The 25839-nt window shown below is 38.4% G+C and overlaps 1 protein-coding gene across 5 annotated transcripts in view; it reads right to left on the bottom strand.

Annotated features, from left to right (window-relative positions):
• tnikb (TRAF2 and NCK interacting kinase b) overlaps positions 1 to 20646 on the bottom strand; it is a 94731-nt gene extending 74085 nt beyond the window's left edge. For all 5 annotated transcript variants that reach the window (XM_073830701.1, XM_073830702.1, XM_073830703.1 and 2 more), the window contains exons 1-2: positions 20368 to 20646; positions 6290 to 6355 (exon numbers count right to left, since the gene is read on the bottom strand). In XM_073830701.1, the coding sequence (XP_073686802.1) occupies positions 6290 to 6355; positions 20368 to 20424 (123 nt within the window). In that variant the 5' untranslated portion in view covers positions 20425 to 20646. The remainder of the gene's footprint in view (positions 1 to 6289; positions 6356 to 20367) is intronic.
• Between the last annotated feature and the right edge of the window lie 5193 nt (positions 20647 to 25839).

Below are 25839 nucleotides of genomic sequence, written 5' to 3' on the forward strand. Positions count from 1 at the left end.
TGCTATCAGGCTACCTGTTTATCCAAACCTTGCTAATCAGGAGGCAGGACAAAGTTGACGGAATGTCTAGAAATATGTTTGCCAAGGAAATCATGACTATTACTATTGCTCACACTTGCTCATACTATTACTAAGCGTTAAACTTTGGTGAGTAACTCATCCTGTTCAGGTTGTTATGGATATTAATTAGACCTGAAATGGTTTGGCTGGTCAGAGGTGCACTTTTACATTGCTAAGCCATCCGACTTGCAATTAAAAGATAAGAAATGAATACTTGCATTAAAACAGGGCTGGACAATAAGGAACCACCAAGCAAATACTCATTACACCCTAGTAGCCACACAGAAACACCCTAACAACCATATATATGCCAAAAGAACCACCCAGGTCACTCTAGAAACTGTAAAGTAACACTAAAGTAACCATCCAAAAGACCATAGCAACCACTTAGCAACATCCTAAAAACATCACAGAACACTTATATCATGGCAGACATTTGTGTATACAGTAAAACATGACTTTAAGTTGTAAATAACACCATTTCAGTTTTTCTACTTTTTAATGTACATTTGGTTTAACATGTCACTTTCTGTTTCTTTGGAATTAATGAGTGAAAATTGTTTTCTTTGTTCATTTCCTTTGTCCTTTGTTCTTTTTCTTTCTCTTCTCCACCACAATTTTTTTTTTATATAAAGCTAAACTGCAACTTTTTATCTCACAAATCTGACTTTTTTTCTCGCAATTGCAAGTTCACATCTCACAATTCTGATATGTGATTGTGAGACAAACTCACAATTCTGACTTTTTCTCAGAATTGTGTGATATAAACTCGCAATTGCAAGTCAGAATTGCAAGATAAAACCTTTTTTTTTTTTAATTCCAAGTTTATATCTCGCAATTTTGACTTTATAACACACAATTGTGAGTTAAAATGTCAGAATTACAAGATATAAACTCACAATTCTGACTTTTTTCTCAGAATTGTGTGATACAAACTTGCAATTGCAAGTTAAAAAGTCAGAATTGTGAGACAAACTTGCAATTCTGAGAAAACACATCAGTCTTTTTTCCCCTCAGCAACTATAAGTTTAAAATCTCACGATTCTGAGGGGGGGAAAAAATCCAAAATTGCTAGAACAAAGTCTGAATTGGAAGTTTGTGAGAGTTTATATCTCGCAATTCTGACTTTATAACAAGCAATTTCAAGTTTATATCTCACAAATCCAAGAAAAAAAATGAGAGATGAGAATGACAAGTTTACATGTCATAATTCTGACTTCGTTTGTCAGAATTATGAGTTTCGCAAACTTGTCAAATCTGAGAATTGAAGGCAGAATTGCAAGATATGAAATCAGACTTGCAAGTTACAAAGTCAGAATTACAAGATTGTAAGTTTATATCTCGCAATTGCTTTTTTTTTTAGAATTATGGTACAGTTTGTTGCAATTTTGACTTTATAACAAGCAATTGCGAGTTTATATCTTACAAACCTGAGAAAAAGAGTCAGAATTGCTAGATAGAAACTTGCAGTTGCGAGGAGTTTATATCTCCCAATTTTGACTTAATTTTTTCAGAATTACGAGTTTATACAAATTTGAATTGTGAGATAAAGAGTTGCAATTATCTTTTTTTATTTAGTGATGCAAACGGGCTTCTGTACTTAATCCTTTTTCCTTGCCCAAATAAAAAAAGCAAATAATCTGTCTTTTAAATAGCCAATGGGCTTTACATGTTGGTTAAAGGCAGTTGGAATTGGGGGAGGGACACTCATTCAAAAGAGCATTTGATTGGACAAGAAAAGGTGACATTTAAAATGCATATATCAGCTAAAAGTATCAATGTTTAGAAGTACAATATTATATAAATAGAATTTAAAGGGATAGTTCACCCCCCAAAAATGAAAATTCTGCCATTTATTACTCACCCTCAATTACCTTCGTTCATCTTTGGACCACAAATGAAGATATTTTAGATTGCTTTCTAACCCTGCATAGACAGCAAGTGTCCTACCACGTTCAAGGCCAAGAAGGTACCAAGAACAGGAACAAAATAGTCCAAGTGATATCAGTGGTGCAACCGTAATTTTTTAAAGCTACGAGAATACTTTTTGTGTGTATGTTCTTGGTACCGTCTGGGTCTTGAACGTGGTAGGACCCTTGCTGTCTATGGAGGGTCAGAAAGCTCTCGGATTTCATCAAAAATATATTTGTGTTCTGAAGATGAATGTCTTATGGGTTTGGAACGACATGAGGGTGAGAAATTCATGAAAGAATTTTAATTTCTGGGTGAACTAACCCTTTAAAGTAACACACATGTCACAAAACCTGTTCAAGAACACCAAGATCCTTTAACAGCTTAAAGGAATACACGGTTATGACCAAAGGAATTCTTGGTAGTGGTATAAGCACACAAGTCAATTAATAAGGATTGACAGTACAGCTATGCCTCTAATCAGCTGACAAATTAGCGAATTCCACTGTCTCACATGATTTTTTCATTTTTCTTTCTTCTTCACGCCGTTTCCCTTTCACTCTCATTAACACATGCTAACTATACACAAAGGGTGCCCGTTTGATTAGCAGAGTTCATCTTTTGCTATGATGCATCGGTCTCATTTTCCATAAAAAGGAGATAAAATCTAATCACAACATTCTCATCATGCGAGACTGAGGGAAACAAAATCTAGCACCTGATAGGATTTGACCCCTCCATACACCTTCACGAGTGGGCGACACCTCAGAATCACACCTCCTACTGGTTTTCTCAGCACACTGACTGCACTCGCACAGAGAGCCCAATGTCAAGCACAAAAACTTCTGCTAACTGCGGCTTTTCTCTGAGGACTTTAAAGCGACAATCACAACCACATCCTTTTTCACTTCTTTTATTTGTCTAATAATTCCATATGTATGTACAACACATTCTTACTCAAATGTTAAAGGGAAAGTTCACACAAAAATTCAATTCTATCATTAACTACTCTTCCTCATGTTGTTCCAAATCCATAAGACCTTCTTCAGAATACAAATTTAGATATATTTGATGAACTCCGAGAGCTTTCTGACCCTGCATAGACAGCAACGTAATTTCCACATGCAAGAGCCGGAAAGGTAGTGAGGACATCAATAAAATATTTTTATAAAGTCATTATTTTTGTTTTCATTGCACAAAAAAAGATTACGGTTGAACCACTGATGTCACTTAGCCATCCAAATGTTAAACTACACTTTAATAAAGAACTTGAATTTCTGTTGTTAGCCATCATATGGCTTCATGTGATTCAAAATATTGCATACAAGTGGTATGGACTAGTTTTACAGTGCTCAGTGCTTATATATTTTAATCATTTAGTATGTTTTTTCAATCAGGATTCGTACAGGAACCGTTAAATGAAGTTTCAGAACTTTTGTGGACTTTCAAACTCAAATTTTGTTTTTCAAAGACTTTATTCAGATATCTCACTTAAAAAGATGACACGCTCTAACTAAATCAAATTATTTGCGATATGTGATTTGAAGTCCCAATCTAAGTCAAATGATTTGCGATACATGGTTTGAAGTCCGATCTATGTCAGATGATTTGCGAAACCTGCTTTGAAATCGTAATCTAAGTCAAATGATTTGTGAGACTGCTAAGTCCCAATTCAAATCAAATGATTTGCAATACGCGATTTGAAGTCCTGATCTAAATCAAATGGCTTGCGAACCCACTCTGAAGTCAAATGATTTGTGAAAAAGCTATGAAGTCCCATCTAAATCAAATGATTCGTGATACGTAATCTGAAGTCATGATCTATGTCAAATGATTTGCGAACCTGCTCTGAAGTCCCAATCCAAATCAAATGATTCATGATACACAATTTGAAGTCCCAATCTAAATCAAATGATTCATGATACATGGTTTGAAGTCCCAATCAAAGTCAAATGATTCGTGAACCTACTCTGAAGTCCCAATCCAAATCAAATGATTCATGATACACAATTTGAAGTCCCAATCTAAATCAAATGATTCATGATACACAATTTGAAGTCCCAATCAAAGTCAAATGATTCGTGAACCTACTCTGAAGTCCCAATCCAAATCAAATGAGTCGCGATACGCAATTTGAAGTCTTGATCTAAGTCCAATCATTTGCGAACCTGCCCTGAAGTCCAAATCTAAATCAAATGATTTGTAAACAGTGTTGTTTTCGTCAACGATGACGATGACGAAATCATTTCGTTGACGCCACTTTTTTTCATGACGATAACGAGACGATGACGAGATAAAAATGGCTCGTTGATGACTAAAACATGACGAGACGTGTGTGAGTTTTCGTTGACGAGACAAGAATAGACGAAAATGTTAGTGGGTGGTCCGTCAGACGTTTAAAATGCATGACATTTCTGCTTATTGTGCATGCCAATTAAAACCGGAAAATATCTGCCGCTATGGCAAGCCGTTTTAGCATTAAATACTCTTTGCCATACTAGTATGGCAAGCCGTTTTAGCATTCCATCCTTGTTTGTCTTTTATGTTTTAAAACATTCCTTCATCATTGTAATTATTGTTGAAAATAGTCGATCCGGAAGCTCACAGTGTGTTGAACTATATATCTGCTATTTTCAGAACTTACAAGTGACACTACCCAACAACAAAATACTTACTGACCTACATTAATTTGTTAAAAGACTACTTTTTCCCCTTTTTTGACTAAAACTAGACTAAAACCTTTTTGACTTTTCGTCGACTAAAACTAGAATAAAACCTTTTTGACTTTTCGTCGACTAAAATTGGACTAAAACTATCACATATAGAAGTGACTAAAATTTGACTAAAACTAATAAGCATTTTAGTCCAAAAGACTAAGACTAAAACTAAATCTAAGATGGTTGTCAAAAACAACACTGTTTGTAAACCTACTTTGAAAATCCCAATCTAAGTCAAATCATTTGCAAATCTGCTATGAAGTACCAATCTAAATGACATGATTCCTGATACACAATTTGAAGTCCCGACCTAAGTCAAATGATTCGTGAACCTGCTCTGAAGTGCCAATCTAAATCAAATGATTTGCGATACACAATTTGAAGTCCAGATCTAAGTCAAATGATTCGCAAACCCGTTCTGAAGCCTCAATCACAAGTCATCACAAGCAAAGTTGAAATTCAAAAATGAATCTTTTAATTTGATCTATCTTTTGCTAGTGAATCACTTGAAATTAATAATTGAAGTTACAAATTTGAATCAAAGCGGTTCCAGCGTAAATGACTCAAACGATTTGGCTCATCTGTTCCTCTTTTCGCATCTTCACTAAAAGCATTTACTCAGCGAATTGCCAGTACTACTACTGGCTTGGCTCGCTAGTTTTATGACTTATTTCATAGATTCATTGTCCTTCAATAATTCAAGCACTTTTTAAGTACCTCTTCAGGAATATTGCGATTATCAAGAGTTTTTCAGGTCTTAAATGTCAAAAAGTCAAATTTAAGTACTTCAAGCATTTCAAGCACATTGTACGAACTCTGCTCAATGTACAGAAAAAGTGGTATAAATATTCAACCATTTCCTCTCATGTTTCACATACAAAAAAACACTCATATGGGTTCAAAATGACATGAGGATGAGTAAATGACCGGATTTTCATTTTTTGGGTGAACTAATCCTTTAAAAGTATTGCATAATGACAGCAGTTCAGATTGACAGACCGCTTAACTGCTCCTACATCATCCGCTCGTAGCTTCAGTCTCCAAGCGTCAAATCCGACACTTTGATCGGTGATCTCTTCATTTACAAAACAGATCAATAGTATTCCCCTCTCAGCATGCATCAATCATACCCGGATTAGCACTCTGATCGCTGTGGATAAAGACTAAAGGAATAACGCGAGTCTTTTCACCTTCAAACCAAAACAGTTCAAACATACCAACCTGTTCAGACCATCAAAATGTGCATTAGCAATTTAAACTTGATATTTTTCTGAATGTTGTTTGCAAACCTAAGCCTTACAAACAAATCACCCTGACCAGAAATGCACTTAAGTATTTATTCCGAATGAAAAATCTGACTCACACCCGCTAGTTCTGAGTATGATCTCTCATAGAAATGGGAAGAAGCAAGAACACATATGAGTCTTGACACGTCTGAGCATACCACACGTATAACGTAAGAGCTACTGAGCCACTAACAGGTAAGTGCAGATCTTGAGGGAGGGAGAGGGAAAACTTTGAAGCAAACAGCTGAGGTAAAACATGCTTCTGAGACTAAACTGGACAGATCCTACATCTGACTTATTGCAGAGTGTATTTACCTTATATACTTGTCCGTAGGTCCCATTTCCCACAAGCTCCACCAGCTCAAATATGCCCGCAGGGTCCTGAGGGGAAAAAAATAATAGAAGAGAAGATTAGCTTGCATTATCCTGTCATTGAACATCAAGGAGAACACACATACTGTATACACTGAGGTCATCATAAATGCTGATACTGCAGTCATTAGAGCTAACAAAGTGTGTCAATTAAAGTTAAATCTATTTGCACAGAACATAAAAGCCTATTAAGGTATCTAGTGAGCCAAAGCCAAAGAATAAATTCTGAAACAAACACTGAGGCTAAATTACATCCCATTTCCTGCAAACCAAAACAACTTTGAGATTTTTTTTCAAATCTCAAAGCAAATAATGTTCACACTTCTCACACTAATAACCAGTCACCAGTGTGCAAATATGCAGAAAATTCTACCTTATTGAAAATGTCTGCAATCATGCCTGACGTCGAAATTAAAGATATTTTTAGCACAAAAACCAATATCTACCTGACGGTGCTGTTTCTATTTAAAAGTGACTGCAAAAATACATTATGTGTTGGTGGGAATATAAAAAGCTTAGAAGACTGAAATCAAATCACTCTTACTTGTCATTTTCATTTAATAAAACTAAAGCAGTTATCAGAACTGTCAGAGTTCAATTCAGCATGATGTTCATGAAAATAAGCACACCCAATAAATAATGCAATACACCTGGAACAATAAGCAAGACACGTTGCCATGGGAATCCAACAATAGCTGCCATTCATGTCACCAGAGGGGTAATTTATGAAATATGGTTCAGGGAATTCACAAAAACATGCATAGCAGCTTAAAACAAAACGAGGGGATGAAACTGGTGGAACATGAAGGAAGGATGCAGGTTTATTTAGGAGAATATAAATGTACTGAATGGGACGTTTAAAAGAACAATGTGTGCGCAAGTAAAAAAACAGTAGTAATACTGTGGTTTTTTGGATACTACCATTAAAGGTAAACCATTAATTGAGAGACTTCTGACTAATGTTTGAAAAGCTTTTAGAACTATTAATAACACACAACTAATTCTTTAATGGGCAATAAACTAGGGATGCACCGATCATGGTTTTTCATGGCCGATTCCGATACCGATTTTTTACAAGCAAGCTGGCCGATTCCGATACCGATTTCCGATTTTTTAAAAAACAACAAGTTATGCAAGTAAACAACATAAACAACAATCTATTTAGTATTTAACAGGCCAAACTGGCTTTGACTATTGAAACAATAGCATCTGACATCTGAAATTAAATTTAAAAAAAAATTTGAATTAAATACAGTTTAATAAAGTAAAGCATGTGCTTTTAGTAAAGTAAAACAGTAATCCAACAGGCATTTTAATGTAAAATAATAAGAATCATTCTTAACAGAACAGACTTTTATTTTTGGCTTTTCAAAAGTAAATGCTTGTTTTTTTTAACAAAAAGAAGCATCTCAGCTTTGTCACAAGTGAGTCTGTTTCTTTTTTCATCTATCACGTGAGAAGCTGAGCTGAACTAACGTTCGCTGTCCACGCTTGTGCAGGGCGTGGACAGGTACACTCGCGCAACTTCAGCGAGCACAGGAAAGCGGCTCTTTGTGAATGAATGAATGATTCATGATGTGTATGAAATGTTTCTGAATGAATCGAATGCCGCGGCCCGCGTGCACACTTCCGGAAAAAAACCGGCCGGGATAAAAACGAAAACCGGTTGCCGATCGCGCGTTAGATGCAAAAACCGGCCGGTTTCGATTTATGGCCGGTCAACCGGTGCATCCCTGCAATAAACCAAATCCAAATGGCCATTAAGAGAAGCCAGAGATGCTGAAGACTAAAGTCCCCATGAAATCAAAATTGAAGTTTTTTTTGCTTTTAGTATGAATGTGTTAATCTTAAGGCTACCTGTAAGCTAGTGCGTTTCAAAACAATAACAAAATTCGCATTTACAAAATATACGCATTCAAAATTAAAGGTCATTGCACACCGAGTACGAAATTTTCATCTGAATTTTTTGCACGTTACAAAATAAATACGACCTCATGTTGTGTCAATTACGTTCACACACTGCCTTCAAAACTTTTGTCCGTCAAAAAAAAGTTCGGATCAAGTTTGAGTTTCTGCGTTTTCTTATCCATATTCCATAGAAAGCATTTTGGTAGGAAAGGATGACGAATATGTAAAAAACACATACGAAAATTCCGTACTCAGTGTGCAATGGCCTTTAGTCTGTAACTTCCTCCAATATGCATCAACGATTTTGATGAAATCTTTCTGCAGCTTTTCATTAAATTTTCTGTCCAATCAAATGCTTTCTAGAATCCAAAGCATCCCGCCCCTTTACTATAAATTGACGCTGAATAGAAGATACTGAAGTTGGTCACTTGTTCACAGAATTAGTATTTTCTGTATGGCAAATGGCACAAAGTGCATTATATAGGGTATAGGGAATGATTCAGACAGTGTACATATGCTTTCCATTGAGGTGAAGGAAGTCTGGTTTCACACTGTTTTATCCAAACTGCCATGAACAGTCTGCGGATCCATCAAACCACAAAATGTATCGGACCCATTTGAATTCTACACAGAATGCCATATTTTACAGCAATGTGGATGAGATTGTGGCTATCATACGCGGTCAAATGCAGCTTTACTGAGCTCAGCAGCTCTGGTCCAAGGTGTGATATAAATGAACCACTATTGGCTATTTAAAAAAGAGGGAGGGGCTGCTTTATATGTCTTGCCCTGTCTTCCTGTTTCAGTTGAAACTACCTCAACAAATAAAATAATGCTGTGCGTTCCAAAGCAATTCAGTGGACCTTTAAAGACTAATTTAAATACTCAAAATGACAGAAGCATTATCAATTGCTGCCAGAAGGAACTAGCTGCTTTGAAACACAAAACATAAATTTACAGTAAATTAAAAACACACAGGTACAGGCTAAAAGTGGTGACACAGTAGGAGTCGGTTATAGTCGGCTCAGATTTTTAACACCCAGTCACAGAGCCGGTGTGGGAAGAATTAGGTCAGCACAGCGCTCGCTGCTCGGACAGAGACCTTATTTTCAACGTCACCGCTGCCGGTTGTGAGTGGAAACCCCATCAATCTCATCACTGCTCTGAGACCCGACAGAACATGAGCTTTCCGAAATTACACACCTGCATCGTCACCATACCTGCAGGAACATCATCTTCCTGTGTGTGTTTTTAAACACTCACGTATCTATCTTACATAACTTGTGTACATGTGCCTGAACCTGCATGACATTTCATTCCTGAAATAAGACTGTGAAAACATACAGTTCTTTACAGAAGAACACATTGGAGAGTGTACTGTATATATCCATGCTTAACATCTATTTTGGGACTGTTTTGAGTTTTTGAACAGAATGTTTTGCCTCCAAAAGACATTTCTACAGATGGACAGGCATGGGGAAAAACTGCTGACCAGAATGAGACCACCACATTCTGCTTACGAATGAAAAGATGCTTAAAGTGGTGCATGTTCCTCCAGGCATTCAGCAGTTTTAAATGATCCACCATTACTTCTGCGGCTCAGACTGTTACAGGGAAATAACACAATGAGTCAGGCTGTTTTTTAAGAACAAGTTCATATTTCTCATGGAAAGACACCTCAGGCATCAGGCTAACATTGACAGAGTACACCAGTAGTCCACAGCAGTGCAAATGCAGCATGCTCGATATTTTTCACTTTCATTTTCTCTATAGGGATTTAAAAAAATATCTTCAATAAGCTAGGCTTTGAGATGATTTATATTACTGATGATTCGCAACAATATGTGAAACAGACAATTTCTACAATTCTACAGTTTGAATGTTACATTTTCAAAAAAAAAAAAAACTTTATTAATTAAATATAAAACTAAATATTTTAATGTTTTTTAAATGAAGGCAGCTCAGCAAGTCAATATGTAAAAATGTTTCTAATATTCTAGTTAATTAAAAAAAGTAAAAAAAAATATGAAAATATGAAAAAAAAAAAAAAAAAAATTATATATATAGCCGTAACATACATATATACACACACACAAAAATGATTGCTATTCAATATAGATATGTAAAAAAAATATTTATATTATACTGCTAATTATATTATACTGCTAAAGGAACTTCATAATAGGAAGTTCATAATAGGCCTGTTTTGAGAAGTTAACATGTTATTGTTAAACATTTAAAACCTCTATGGAGAAAATGAATAGCATTTGTACTGTGTGTTCAAACTCCAAAGTGTAAAATACATGAATTACAGTGGCCAAAAATTCCCAGATTAACCAAGAGAATACTTGCAACCTTACAGGGCGGAAACATACACCACATAAATGCACACATGAGGGCTTGGCTCATGCATTGAGGGCGTGTAGTTTTGTTCTACATAGTTAAAGTGAATTCTTCCATTACTGTCACAGCGTTCAACCATAGAGCTAGCTTCAAATGCCAATAAACCAGTATTTGGGTTATTCAGGTAGATTATATAAGCATGTAAACATTTCACTTGGGTGCACTTTAAACTGTTGCTCCACCATAAAAGTAGCTGACCTAAAAAAAGAAAACTCACAGTTGAAGTCAAAAGTTTACATACACCTTGTAGGATCTGTAAAATGCTAATTATTTTACCAAAATAAGAGGGATCATACGAAATGAATGTTAGTTTTTATTTAGTAATAGATTACGTATAGCCCACAGTTGAAAATAATAGTTGAACTTATAAAAATGACCCCATTCAAAAGTTTACATTACAGTTTAATTTTGAGATCCATCTTTTTAAACTGAGGACAACTGATGGACTCATATGGAACTATTACAAAAGTTCAAACACTTACTGATGCTCCAAAAGGAAACACAATGCATTAAGAGCCAGGGGTGAAAACTTTTTGAATTTGAAGACCAGGGTTAAAAATGTAAGTATCTTAAAAGTTTACTTTTATTTTCTCTTGTAGACTATATTTAAACATCTTTTATATCTTATTCAGGTCAGTACTAAATAAAAAAAGAACATGCACCTTGTATGACCCCTCCTATTTTGGTAAAATGATTAACATTTTGCAGATTCTGCAAGGTGTATGTAATTTTTTTGACTTCAACTGTACATTTTGCACTTATAGCGACTTTATGGCATGGTATATAGCTGTCCCACAATGGAATCAAAGCATGTTTTAGTCACACTGTAGCTTTAAACCCCACCTGCTTCATTAGCATTTTGGCAGGGTCAATCCCATAAGGACCACGAGTTAAGTAGTCCACTTTTTGAGTAGGAGACCGTTCACTTGATCTTTTGAAAACCCCACTAAGGAAGAGGCCCATCTGCAAAGCTCTACTGAAGTGCTGAAAGTTAAGCTTTTGATTAGACATTCTGGTTTTGTACAATGTAATGTCCTTTTTTAAACTTGCAAGATTTCAGCAAACTACTGTATGTGTTGTGTCGGCTTTGTATGAACATAATTAATGCAAAGAATACAGCAAAATGACCGATTATTTAAAACAGACCGTGAACCTTCTTTAGTACTAGTACACTGATCATTGTAAGTTGAACTAAACTAATCTAAGCTCTCTAATGGAGAAGTTGCTTGTAAACAAACCCCTATAGTGTAGAGCCATGTGACCGAGCTGTTTGTATAAGAACTCAAAGCCGTCTTCAAAGGATCTTCTGAAAGACCATTGGAGACTAGAGCATGTTTAGACATGCCGTGTTGAATGACAGCATTGCAGATCTGCACAGCCGAGAACAGAATGCCTGGTAAACCTGGTAAACAATAATATACCAGAGAGGGGAAGTAGAAGCAGTTGACCGGGGCAATGCAGTAATGCAACACTAGTAATTACATTTCTTGTTAATCCCCATGCAATTAATCACCAGCTCTAAGAAAAGCAGGCATAAAGGAATAGTTCACCCAAACATTAAATTCCAGTCTTCATTTCCTCACTCTCATGTCCTTCCAAAACCATATTCCTTTCATTTATGCTATAAATCGCAAAACAAGCTGCTTTTTTCCATACAATGAACATTCAGGGCTCAAAAAAAAAAAAGACCATAGAACATTAGTAGCTATGCAACATTGTTTTCTGAAGTCAAACAACAGCTTTGTGAAAGGAAGAAATTTAACTTTTAAGGCAATGTTAAGCCAATGACGTTTTTTCCTCTTAAATCTGGCATCAAGAGCCAGATGGAGCTAATACCTCTGATTGTATTAGTCTGAAAGAAGAAAGTCATATACATCTAGAATGGCTTGGAGGTGAGTAAATCATCCCTTTAAAACAACCATTTTTCGTGTGTCATGTAGTCCACTTTCATGGTCTTCGTTTTTAGGAAGTGAACAGCATGTGGTCACCATATCAATTAATTATATGGAACTCACAGACAATAACATATCTTTCCACACTCAACAAAACCAAAATAACGCAAAACCACTGGGTTTACTGGTTCATACAACATGCTCAAGATGGGAAAACCATAGCAAAGATTTCCATTAAAGGAAACTTCTCCCACATATAAACATCTGGCTGGACCTCCAGTGCTCAGATAATCTCAGAACCTCATTAGTGCTTCATTACAGTGATTCATTACTCATGACGGTGTTCCAGTGATCATCCCAAATCCAGGAATCCCCCTCACAACCGACATCTCTCCCACATTTGCTCAGAGATCAGAAGGTTATGATGAATAATTGCTCTTTGGTGATAACAGTACTGATAATCTTCCTATGCGAGTATTAGCTCATATACAGTACACTTCCTATTGAGTAACACTGCCCTAAAGCACAAGAGGAGGATGCTGCTGGCCAGAATTACGAGACAAGGAAAAGACGAAAAACACAGGGTGACATCTTCAGCTGGGACTCCCCCCGCCCCCCTGACATGACTCTGGGATGTAACAGTCTCTTACCTATTAATTATTCACAGGGAAAAACACGAGGCTGGAACTATATGTTAGTTCTTCCATGCTGGCAAAACAGTTTCAACATATACATACATATATATATATACACGCACACTCTTCTGTAGAAGTAACATGCAAATGGAAACATGGAATGCTTCCATAATGCACAATTCAGAGACACCATCCACTGTGGCTCAGAGGAACGAAATTAAACACACCCGTGACATATTCAACTAGACTTTTAAACCCAATTGACAATTCTAATAATCAGTGTTATTGTAGTATTTAATATGCTATTATAGTATCTATAATGCTATAATATTTTAGAATATGCTGTCAGAATATGTGTCAGAATAAGTCGATTTTTTTTTCCTCAGAACTGCAAGTTTCTATCTTACATTTGTGACTTTTTTTTTCAGAATTGTGCAATTCTGACTTTATGCTACACAATTGAAAATCAGAATTGAGAAAATCTGTGTAAAAGGAATTGTGTAAAAAGTTACAATTCTGACAACATATCAGTATTTTTCCCTGTAGAATTGGGCTTTATAACTTGCAATTGAGTTTATTTCTTACAATTCTGAGAAAAAAAGTCAGAACTGTGAGATACAAACTGAAAAAAAAAGTCTGAATTGAATCTTGCAATTCTTACTTTATTTTTTTACAATTGCGCAATTCTGACTTTATATCTCGCTATTCTGACTTTATAACTCAAAATTGTGAGTTTAAATCTTATAATGCTGAGAAAAAAGGTCAGAATTTCGAGATGTAAAGAGAAAAATTCTGAATTGCAAGATAAAAACTTGCATTTGAGAAAAGTCAGAATCACAAGTTTAAATCTCAGTATTCTGAATAACTCAAAATTGTGAGTTAATATCTTGCTATTCTGACTTTATAACTCATAATTGAGAGTTTATATCTCACAGTTCTGAGGGAAAAAAAAGTCGGAATTGCGAATTTGTGTCACAATTCTGAGAAAGTCAAAATTGTGAGATAAACTTGCAATTGCAAGAAAAAAGCAAGAAGTGCAAGGTACAAACTCACATTTGCAAGTCAGAACAGTTAGTTTATCTCACTTTTCTGACTTTATTACTCAAAATTGTAAGTTTCATAAATTAAAAATGTATGTTTATATCTTGCTATCCTGACTTTATAACTCAGAACTGCGAGTTAATACCTCACGATTCTATGTAAACTCGCAACTTTGAGAAAAAAAAATCAGAGGTGCAAGAAACAAACTCGCATTTGTGAGAAAAGTGAGAATTCTTTCTTTATTTCTCACAATTGCAAGTTTATATCCCACAATTCTGACTTTGTATCTCACTACTCGGACTTTATAACTCAATTGCGATTTTATATTTCACAATTCTGACTTTATATCTTGCTACTCTGAGTTTATAACTAAAAATTGTATAGGCTACATCTCACAATTCTAAGAAAAATAAGAAGTCAGAATTGCAAGAAGTAAACTCACAATTTTGAGCTTTAAAGATATAAGGCAGAATCGCAGGATACAATTCTTTCTTTATATCTCGCTATTGACTTTATAATTCATAACTGTAAATTTATATCTCCCAATTGAGAAAAAAGTCAATTGCGAGATGTAAACTCACAATTGTGAGGAAAAAAAGGGAGAATTGCAAGATAAAAATTAAAAAATTGCAAGATAAAGAAAGTGTTTTCCTTGCTATTCTTAATTTATTTCTTACAATTGAGAGTTTATATCCTATAGACTTTATCACTCAAAATTGAGTTTATCTCTCACAATTCTGACTTTATAACTCACAATTCTAAGAGAAAAAAGTCAGAAATGCGAATTTGTCTCACGCAATTTTGAGAAAAGTCAGAGTTACACATTTATATCCCACAATTTACTTTATTTCTCACAGCTGTGAGTTTAAATCCTGCAGTTCTGACTTTGTTGCTATTCTGACTTTCACTCAAAACTGTTTATATCTCGCAAATCTGACTTTATTTGTCACTATTCTGACATTATGACTCAAATTTGTGTTTATCTTGCTATTTCGACTTTATAACTCAAAATTGCGAGTTTATTTCTCACAATAAGATAAAAGTCAGAATTGCGAGATAAAAAGTTACAATTACCTTTTTTTATTTTATATTTAGTTGTGGAAATTGGCTTTCATAGATTTCAAATGACAATACAATTTTTAATAGTTAATATTTTATTAGTTAACAATGACAATACTGATTATAATCTGTTTGCATTGACCTAAGAGCTTATTTAATGCATAGTTGACACAGAAATTTAAATTCTGTCATCTACTCACTCTCATGTCGTTCCAAACATGTACAGTGACACTGAATATGAAAGATGATATTCTGAACTGTCAATGGGGACCAAAACAACACTGGTCCCAATAGACATCTATAGTAAAAAACACATAAACAAAACATTTTTCAAATATCTTATTTTATGTTCCACTGAAGAAAGTCATACAGGGTTGGAACAACAAGAGGATGAGTGATACATGACCTAATGAAAGGTAAATAAACGTTTTAGTCAAAGGTTAACGTGATGTAAAGTTCAGTAAAACCATCAGCTGGGACTCATGCTCTACATATGTAGCACCAAACACTTGTCCAGATCTGTGTCAGCGAAACATAAAGCATACACTTCCCCTGTGAGGCAAGACCATGCGCACTGTACTGGGTGACCTAATTTTTAAGCACAAAAGATCCTGCGAGAGTGGCGAGCTCGTGAGCAGACATGAGGAAAATAGCTTTGCCCATGGGTAGCGGAGAGGGAGAAAAAAGCATTAAAGATACCTCACATGGAGAGACACAGGAAAGCTTGAGAGGGCCGCTGTACTGTTTCTGAGTCTAGAGAGTGTCTCAAATGCCAAACGCCTACACAGCGATGTAAACACAGACATGGTCGCTCAAGACGGCAGTCAGGCATGGCGAGCGGTTTCCACAGCTCAACCAAACCGAATATGACAGATAAAACTCTGACTAATTCTGAGAGGAAACTTTCCATTCATAATAGACAAATCTGAAAATGCTTTCAGTAAATCCTGAGCCATGGCATTGAAAACAGTCAGGTGATGCTTTCAAAGGTTCTAAACTGCTTTACATTACAAAATAGAGTAAAACCCCTCTCTGCTTCCCACAATCAACCGATTACCTCACAAATCATGTCCAGACGCGACTCAAGCTGCGCAGGTAAGATCACGTTGCATAACTAACATGCCTACAATCAGGGTCTGTCATCTCACTCAACAGATCTGACACAAGCCCACAGTAGGAGCACACGGTCTTCAAGGAACAGCACACATCATATAGAGCATCTAGAAACTAGAGCATCTGAAACAAAGAGCAGCACAAACCAGGCCAGCATTTCCTCAGAATTTTGTTTACATGTTTTGAAAACATGTTCCAACATCCAAAGTTAATTTGAAGTAGTGACAGATCTTTTCTTCTGTATTGTGACGCACAAATGAGTGTAATGGATTATTAAAAAAGAAAAACATAGGGCGGGGCCTTGTTTCTATGAATCTGTTGTCTGATTGGATTTCGAGATGTCAGCATTGCAATCAAAAATGGAGGCGAATGAATGCGAGCTTGGACAGGCGGGTTTAAGTGGACTAAATGATGGGAGAAGTCCTGCACACGTCAAAGAGAAGTAAAACTACATAACATGCATTTTTCATTTCATAACAACTTAAAGGGATAATTCACCCAAAAATGTAAATGACCCCATGATTTACTCACCCTCAAGCCATCCTAGGTGTATATGACTTTCTTCTTTTAGACAAATACTAGGGTTGCATCGATTCCGATACTCTGGATCGGTATCGACGCCGATCCAAGCTTTTTGAATGGATCGGATATCGGTGATGCGTAACCGATCCAAATTCGATACCTTTATCAGAGTTTGATTAAATAAATAGCAAGAAATAAGTCTACTGTAAAAACTATAATAATTCATACAAGAACAATTATTTTAAAACATTGCCTTAAAAATAAAATACATTTAAAATACGTTGCGCTGCTTACACAACCACATGTGACGTGAGTGTGACAGGCGAGTTCAGAGGGAACTTTTACATGCAAAGTCTACCTCAGCGCGGTAAACATGTCCCTGATTTGGTAATATTTTACTCTTGATACAGCAGCTAGTAGCACTGCAAATCGTAATGTTTGCAAAGCCAAAGTTTCAAGAGATGGAAGAAGTGTTTCGAATTACAACACCACAAATTTATTCAAGCATCTTCAAAAGCATCACGCAAAAGAACACAAGGACTTGGCGAACAGAGTGACAGTTTTCTTTGTAAATACTTTGTAAATTAAATATTGTTTAATACAGCAGTTAAATAAATAAGAAGTTATTATTAAATGACTTGCACTGTCTGACTATAACACTGTTGCCTGATTTTGCTCTATTTCGTCGTCAAAATAGTCTGAAACAATTCACAACTGAGCAGCTGCGTATCTCCATTCAAACACAGCGGTGTTTCGTTTATGAATGAACGTGCGTTTTTAAACAAATCTAGTGAAATGATTCAATTTCCCATTCAAACAGAGAGTCACTTGCTTTATTTCTGAATGAACCATCCGTTCGAACGAATCAAATGAATGAAATGATTCAGTAATTAAATCAGTGTCTTGCCGCCACCTGCTGGCAGATCTGTTCAGTTATTTATATCTGTAATATTTCTGTTTTCAAAATGTTATTTTTAAAAAATTAATCTTAATATTGCATGCATCTCTTTTCCCCCCCTTTTTTATCCAACAATGTGCAAGCAGATTTGGTATTTCTTTATTTACCTAAAACAAATAAATCTTAATGACAAAGTGAATTGTATACATTCTTTAGTTTAGAAGGTAAAATACCCCCGCTGATATCGGCCTGGTATCGGTATCGGAAGATACTCAGAATTTTTGGTATTGGATCGGATTGGTTTTGAAAAAATGGTATTGTTGCATACCATTGGGAGTTATATTAAAAAAATTTCTTTGCTCGTCCAAGCTTTATAATGGCAGTGAATGGGTGTTGAGATTTTGAAGTCCAATAACGTACATCCATCCATCATAACAAGTACTCCACATGGCTCTGAAGGGTTAACAAAGGCCTTCGAAAGCCATTCAATTTGTTTGTGAAGGAAAAATATCCATATTTACAACTTTATAAACTCTAATTTCTAGCTTTGTCTAATGGTTGTACGCACGTTTACAAGAGATAAAAACGCGCATTTTAAAAGTCATTCCGCAATACATACTTTATTTCTCACAACTGCAAGTTTATATCCCACAAATCTGATGTAATATCTCACTGTTTTGACTTTATAACTCACAATTGCTAGTTTATATCTTACAATTCTGAGAAAAAATACTCAGAATTGCACATTTGTATCACGCAATTCTAAGAAAAAAGTCACAATTGCTCTGGGGGGTTAATAAAGGCTATCTGAAGTGAATTGATGCAAAATAGGCGTAGCATAATCTCGGGTGAGAATATGCTAGCTTAATGAGAACCAAGTTTTGTTTACAGCAAAGAAAAACCAGTCTCCTCTTGGACTAGATTGAAATCCTCTAACATAATCCTCTGATGCATAAGAGGTGATTTGTTTTGCTCTTCTGTTCTGTGTTTGTTACTTCTCACCAGAGCTTACTTCACAGCCATTATAAAGCTTGGAAGACCCAGGACAAATATAACTCTGATTGTATTTGTATGAAATAAAGCGTTATACACCTAGGATGTAAATCAAGGGGTAATATTCATTTTTGGGTGAACTATCCTTTTAAGTTTCATTTAACATTGTTATGTCATTCATGAGGAACATAAAGTGCAAACATGACATACTGTATGAGATGTCATTTTGGCCATTTATGGTGTAAACTGTGTATTCATTGATTTTAATGAGAGCTGTCTAGTTTTGTGCGTAAGTAAAGGAGTGGTCATACTACACTTTTCATCAAAAATGTACTTTATCTTGCCTCCTGACCCTGGTAGTTTTTACATGTATCGTTGCTCATTGAAATCCTGTGATTCCAATTTCAATCTGTGCAACCAGGAGTTTCTGATAAAGGCAAAAAAGTTCCCAATGCAGACAAATTTGCTCCGTTGACCAGTCTTGAAAGTGACTTCTGTGTAAGCTGTGCTTTTTTACATTTTTGCGCTACTGCCAAAAAACAATGGACATTTTTGCTGAAATGTGACCAAGGCACTCGCATGTTAACTCCCGGTTTAAACCCAGCAGGTTTCAAAGGCCAGAGATTTTTCCTATTGGTGGAAAAGGGGAACTAAGTACCCATCAAGAGCATCTGAAAGCCAAGGATCTCAGCATCCAGACCACTCAGGATCCAGAGCAGCCCAGTGCACACAGCTCTGACCACCCAGCCAGAGAATATATGTCACAGAGAAATGATCTCAAACAGTGAACAAAAGACAGACAGACAGACAAAACAGAAGCTGCAAATCACACAACACAATACGTGCACATGTTTAACACTAGAACATCTTGATAGTATATCATTATCATATAATGGCGGGGACAAGAAGTGAAGCTGTCTGCAATGCACACATTGCTATTTATTATAGGCCTCATGCAGCATAGGGCATCTCAGTCGGATAAATACCAGATACACTCAGTGTGTATCAGTGTAAAACACTGAGCTATAATTTCATTTAGATGCAAAATGCGGATGACGCAAAAAACCGACAAACTGCTCACGGTGTAACAGTGCGAAATTTGACAAACACAATTACCACAATCACTTCGTTCTCAGTCACATTAGAGATGAAAAATGAAGGACTAATGTTAATCGAATGGGACGTTTCGATTATTATTCACACATTCATGCCGCATAAGCAAGAACTGTGAGACGTATTGTGTTGCAATCATAATAATATTTTTTTTCTAGCGCTATTATTTCATCAGATGCTCGAGGAATAACATATAGTGCATCTTTGTGTCTTTTATGAAATATTTTGTCTCATATTTCTAATAATAAAACATCTCTAAAATAAAAATAATGCAATATTTCCAATTAAACTAACACCAATCGTGCATCTCTAAGCAGTGATTCTCGGTCAGGTGCATGAATATCAGCAGCTCCCATATTTCCCCTCCATCATTAATGCCGAGATGCTGAACAATATATTTCACCCATTGTGAGCCAAAACATCTCACTGTATCTCTCCACTCACCCGCAGAGCCGACAAGTCGATCTCATCCAGACTCCTCGCAGGAGAGTCACTCGCCATGATTATGTTATATTCAACAATATAATGTCCCAAATATCATGAATACAGACGCCAAACTGATCCGTGTAAACAGGCTGGATTGACTTCAATCGGACCAGATGAAGCTCCCGGATGGTGCGGCGTCGCTGTTCTTCGCGATTCCAGGTATATAAAACCGAATTAGCCACTATATGGCTGCATGTAAAGGAGACATCTCGCGCTTGTACCGACGATCCGCTGCCGCACGAGTCCAAAGCACACAGCGCGCCAGTGGACGTGTGAATCAGGGCTCGGGCGAAGGCGTGTCAATCAGCAGGGTTCCTAGGGCGTGGCCAGGGTGGAGGCGGGGCCAAACTCACTAGTTTACACAGACACTTGCAATGTATGCAATATGTGTGTGTGTGTGTGTGTGTGTGTGTGTGTGTGTGTGTGTGTGTGTGTGTGTGTGTGTGTGTGTGTGTGTGTGTGTGTGTGTATATACACACAATGTATATATTATTAGATATATATTACAAGTTTCAAGTAATAATGACTACAACTACAACAAGGTAATGAGTTACCATCCTTGACATATTAGAAATTTGTAGTTCTTGTATCGCTACTTTCATTTTTAAAAAGCATAGCTCAAAACTTACCGTTTCCTGCCTAAGCTGATTTGTTGGTTTTAGCTGTTCCAAGTCTGGTCAAAGCTGATCATAGCTGATTTGCAGGCTGTTTTAGAAGGATTTTTACCGCTTTTTTAGCTGGTCGGGTTGGTCTTAGCTGTCATGCTGGAAGACCAGTTGACCAACCAGCTAAAACCAGCAAAAACCATCTACTTCCACCTTAAACCAGTTAAAACCAGCCAACCCACCTGGACAGGGTTGCCAGGTTTTCACAACAAATCTTGCCCAATTGCTACTTAAAACTGACCAAAGCCCATTCACATTCCAGGGGCTAAAACAATCCACGTCAACAGTGTTAATACAGCCCAATTCCACGGAAAAACCGTGGATTTGGCAACATTGAGACTGGGCTGGTTTTAGCTGTTTTATTTAGTTTTTTTGTTTGTTTGTTTGTTTTAGGTGACAGTGTAAATAATGTTGTATAACAAAAGATGAGCATAGTAACATAGCTTACTACTTAAATCTGCAAATCACAAAAATATAGTAAACTTGCTGGGGGGAAGGGGCAGTTAAAACCAGCCTAAACAGGTTTGGTGGTCTTAGCTGGTTTAAGCTAGTCTCCCAGCCTGGATGAATTGGTCAAGCTGGTTTCTCAGCCTGGCCAAGCTGGTTTTAGTTGGTCTTATAGCTGGGCTGAACTGGTCGAGCTCGTCTCCAAGCCTGGCCATGCTGGTTTTGAGCTTGTCTTTCAGCCTGGCCAAGCTGGTTTTAGCTGCCTGACCAAGCTGGTTTAAGCTGGTCTTCCAGCCTGGCCAAGCTCATTTTAGCTGGTCTCCCAGCCTTGAAGAACTGGTCAAGATGGACTCCCAGCCTGTCCAAGCTGGTTTAAGCTTGTCTCCCAGCCTGTCCAAGCTGGTTTAAGCTTGTCTCCCAGCCTGTCCAAGCTGGTTTAAGCTGGTCTCCCAGCCTGTCCAAGCTGGTTTAAGCTGGTCTCCCAGCCTGGCCAAGCTGGTTTAAGCTGGTCTTCCAGCCTGGCTAAGACGGTTTTAGCTGGTCTCCCAGTCTGGCTGAGCTGGTTTAAACTGGTCTTCCAGCCTGGCCAAGCTGGTTTAAGCTGGTCTTCCAGCCTGGCTAAGACAGTTTTAGCTGGTCTCCCAGTCTGGCTGAGCTGGTTTAAGCTGGTCTTCCAGCCTGGTCAAGCTGGTTTTAGCTGGTCTTCCAGCCTGGCTAAGATGGTTTTAGCTGGTCTCCCAGTCTGGCTGAGCTGGTTTAAGCTGGTCTTCCAGCCTGGCCAAGCTGGTTTTAGCTGGTCTCCCAGCCTGGCTAAGATGGTTTTAGCTGGTCTCCCAGTCTGGCTGAGCTGGTTTAAGCTGGTCTCCCAGCCTTGCCAAGCTGGTTTTAGCTGGTCTCCCAGCCTGGCTTAGATGGTTTTAGCTGGTCTCCCAGTCTGGCTGAGCTGGTTTAAGCTGGTCTTCCAGCCTGGCTAAGATGGTTTTAGCTGGTCTCCCATTCTGGCTGAGCTGGTTTAAGCTGGTCTTCCAGCCTGGCCAAGCTGGTTTTAGCTGGTCTCCCAGCCTGGCTAAGATGGTTTTAGCTGGTCTCCCAGTCTGGCTGAGCTGGTTTAAGCTGGTCTCCCAGCCTTGCCAAGCTGGTTTTAGCTGGTCTCCCAGCCTGGCTAAGATGGTTTTAGCTGGTCTCCCAGTCTGGCTGAGCTGGTTTTAGCTGGTCTCCCAGCCTGGCTAAGACGGTTTTAGCTGGTCTCCCAGCCTGGCCAAGCTGGTTTAAGCTGGTCTTCCAGCCTGGCCAAGATGGTTTTAGCTGGTCTCCCAGCCTGACCAAGCTGGTTTAAGCTGGTCTCCCAGCGTGGCTGAACTGGTCAAGCTGGTCTCCAAGCCTGGCCAAACTGGTCAAGCTGGTCTCCAAGCCTGGCCAAGCTAGTTTTAGCTGGTCTCCCAGCCTGACCAAGCTGGTTTAAGATGGTCTTCCAGCCTGGCCAAGCTGGTTTTAGCTGGTCTTCCAGCCTGGCCAAGCTGGTTTAAGCTGGTCTCCCAGCCTGGCTGAACTGGTCAAGCTAGTCTCCAAGCCTGGCCAAGATGGTTTTAGCTGGTCTCCCAGTCTGGCTGAGCTGGTTTAAGCTGGTCTTCCAGCCTGGCCAAGCTGGTTTTAGCTGGTCTCCCAGCCTGGCTGAACTGGTCAAGCTAGTCTCCAAGCCTGGCCAAGATGGTTTTAGCTGGTCTCCCAGCCTGACCAAGCTGGTTTAAGCTGGTCTCCCAGCGTGGCTGAACTGGTCAAGCTGGTCTCCAAGCCTGGCCAAGCTAGTTTTAGCTGGTCTCCCAGCCTGACCAAGCTGGTTTTAGCTGGTCTCCCAGTCTGGCTGAGCTGGTTTAAGCTGGTCTTCCAGCCTTGCCAAGCTGGTTTTAGCTGGTCTCCCAGCCTGGCTAAGATGGTTTTATCTGGTCTCCCAGTCTGGCTGAGCTGGTTTAAGCTGGTCTTCCAGCCTGGCTAAGATGGTTTTAGCTGGTCTCCCAGTCTGGCTGAGTTGGTTTAAGCTGGTCTTCCAGCCTGGCCAAGCTGGTTTTAGCTGGTCTCCCAGCCTGGCTAAGATGGTTTTAGCTGGTCTCCCAGCCTGGCTAAGATGGTTTTAGCTGGTCTCCCAGCCTTGCCAAGCTGGTTTTAGCTGGTCTCCCAGCCTGGCTAAGATGGTTTTAGCTGGTCTCCCAGTCTGTCTGAGCTGGTTTAAGCTGGTCTTCCAGCCTGGCCAAGCTGGTTTTAGCTGGTCTCCCAGCCTGGCTAAGACGGTTTTAGCTGGTCTCCCAGCCTGGCCAAGCTGGTTTAAGCTGGTCTTCCAGCCTGGCCAAGATGGTTTTAGCTGGTCTCCCAGCCTGACCAAGCTGGTTTAAGCTGGTCTCCCAGCGTGGCTGAACTGGTCAAGCTGGTCTCCAAGCCTGGCCAAACTGGTCAAGCTGGTCTCCAAGCCTGACCAAGCTGGTTTAAGATGGTCTTCCAGCCTGGCCAAGCTGGTTTTAGCTGGTCTTCCAGCCTGGCCAAGCTGGTTTAAGCTGGTCTCCCAGCCTGGCTGAACTGGTCAAGCTAGTCTCCAAGCCTGGCCAAGATGGTTTTAGCTGGTCTCCCAGCCTGACCAAGCTGGTTTAAGCTGGTCTCCCAGCGTGGCTGAACTGGTCAAGCTGGTCTCCAAGCCTGGCCAAGCTAGTTTTAGCTGGTCTCCCAGCCTGACCAAGCTGGTTTTAGCTGGTCTCCTAGTCTGGCCAAGCTGGTTCTAACCTGACCAGCTAAAGAACTGGTCAAAACGCCTCTAAAACCTACCTGCAAACCAGCAGTGACCAGGTTGTAAAACCAGCCATCCATCTTAGACTTCTTTATTAGCAGAATATGGCAAATTAGCTAAACACCAACCCAAGGGCCCGTTGCATAAACACAGTCACCATGCTGTGTGTTAAGAACACCCTAGCAACCAAAATAATAATGTTACAACCTCTCAGAACAACTTATAGCAACTCCATTGAACTGTGACAGTGAGTTGTGAACAGAAAACCACCATTAATTTTGCTTAAGAAAATGTATAGCTAGTGTTGTGATTGTGAGCATGTATTGAGTAGCTTATAATGTGTAAGAGCAGTCAGAAACAGGAAGCCGCACTTCAGACAGTGAGTGCGACAGTGAGCCACAAACAGCACACTTCCTCTCACCTTCCGTTTATGTAAGCAGCGCGATTTATAAAACACCTCCTCCCCCCACACCACCTTCCTCTCGCATTCGCCTTGGCAGAAAACATCCTCTCTGACACACTCAGTCTGTCATAACGGCAGTCCCATTCAATGTTATGAGCTCGGTTCACAATTGGTTTGTAATGGGGTTGAAATGCGTTGCTGAGACACTGTTGCAAATTTACATTTCTATCTATCTATCTATCTATCTATCTATCTATCTATCTATCTATCTATCTATCTATCTATCTATCTATCTATCTATGAATGACACGATACTGCAGTGAATATTGCTCCATCTAGTGGTGGATGCGTGGAATCATTCAGTCACATATAAAACTTAATGTGGATATTATTTATTCTGAAGGAATAATGTGCTGGATGAGTGGAAGTCAGAGTATAAAACAAATTATTCTACCAGAACGGACAGGTTTCTTACATAATATGTAGAAAAAAAAAACACACAACTGTGCCATACAAGAGTCTTAAAATCATACTCTGCCCATTTTAAAAGCTTTTCCCACAACATCTTGTTTGTAAAAATCCATGTTTCCCCAGAGTGAATCCCTGTCAAGCATTCAGCCGGTGTGAAGGCTCCCTTGCGCAATAGCTTTCATCTTATCAGCACAGACTCTGCTATTTGTGTGCTACATTTTTCTCATTCCTCTTTGCTATTTGCCACAAGACGCCTTTGTTCCTCAGTGACTTTTCCCTGTAAAAACAGGCCGTTTTTGTGTACCTTAAAAACCTGCTTGGGCATTAAAGCGCTATTTGTTGCAACAGCACCATTAGCATTAGCATTGCCTGTGAGAAAATGTTTTGTGCTGACCATGCAGTCAACCACATTGCAGTGGTTTGTGCAATAGCCTGCCTTTATGATAAGATCCTTTGTATTTGTGTGGCTTAGCCTGATCACATTACATGCCTTCAAACAAGATTTGCTTCCATTCATCATCGTCACTGTTGTTTAGATTTTCTCTGAAGATTTGAGGAAAAGGCCGATTATCTTTCTTCCCCTGTCTAATGGACAGTGAATTAGCTAATGGTGTTAGCAGAACAAAATCGTTCACACTAGTACACATATCATTAAAGACTTTGCTATCATA

Source organism: Garra rufa, chromosome 24 (assembly GCF_049309525.1).
Source record: "Garra rufa chromosome 24, GarRuf1.0, whole genome shotgun sequence".
NCBI classification, from domain to species: domain Eukaryota; kingdom Metazoa; phylum Chordata; class Actinopteri; order Cypriniformes; family Cyprinidae; genus Garra; species Garra rufa.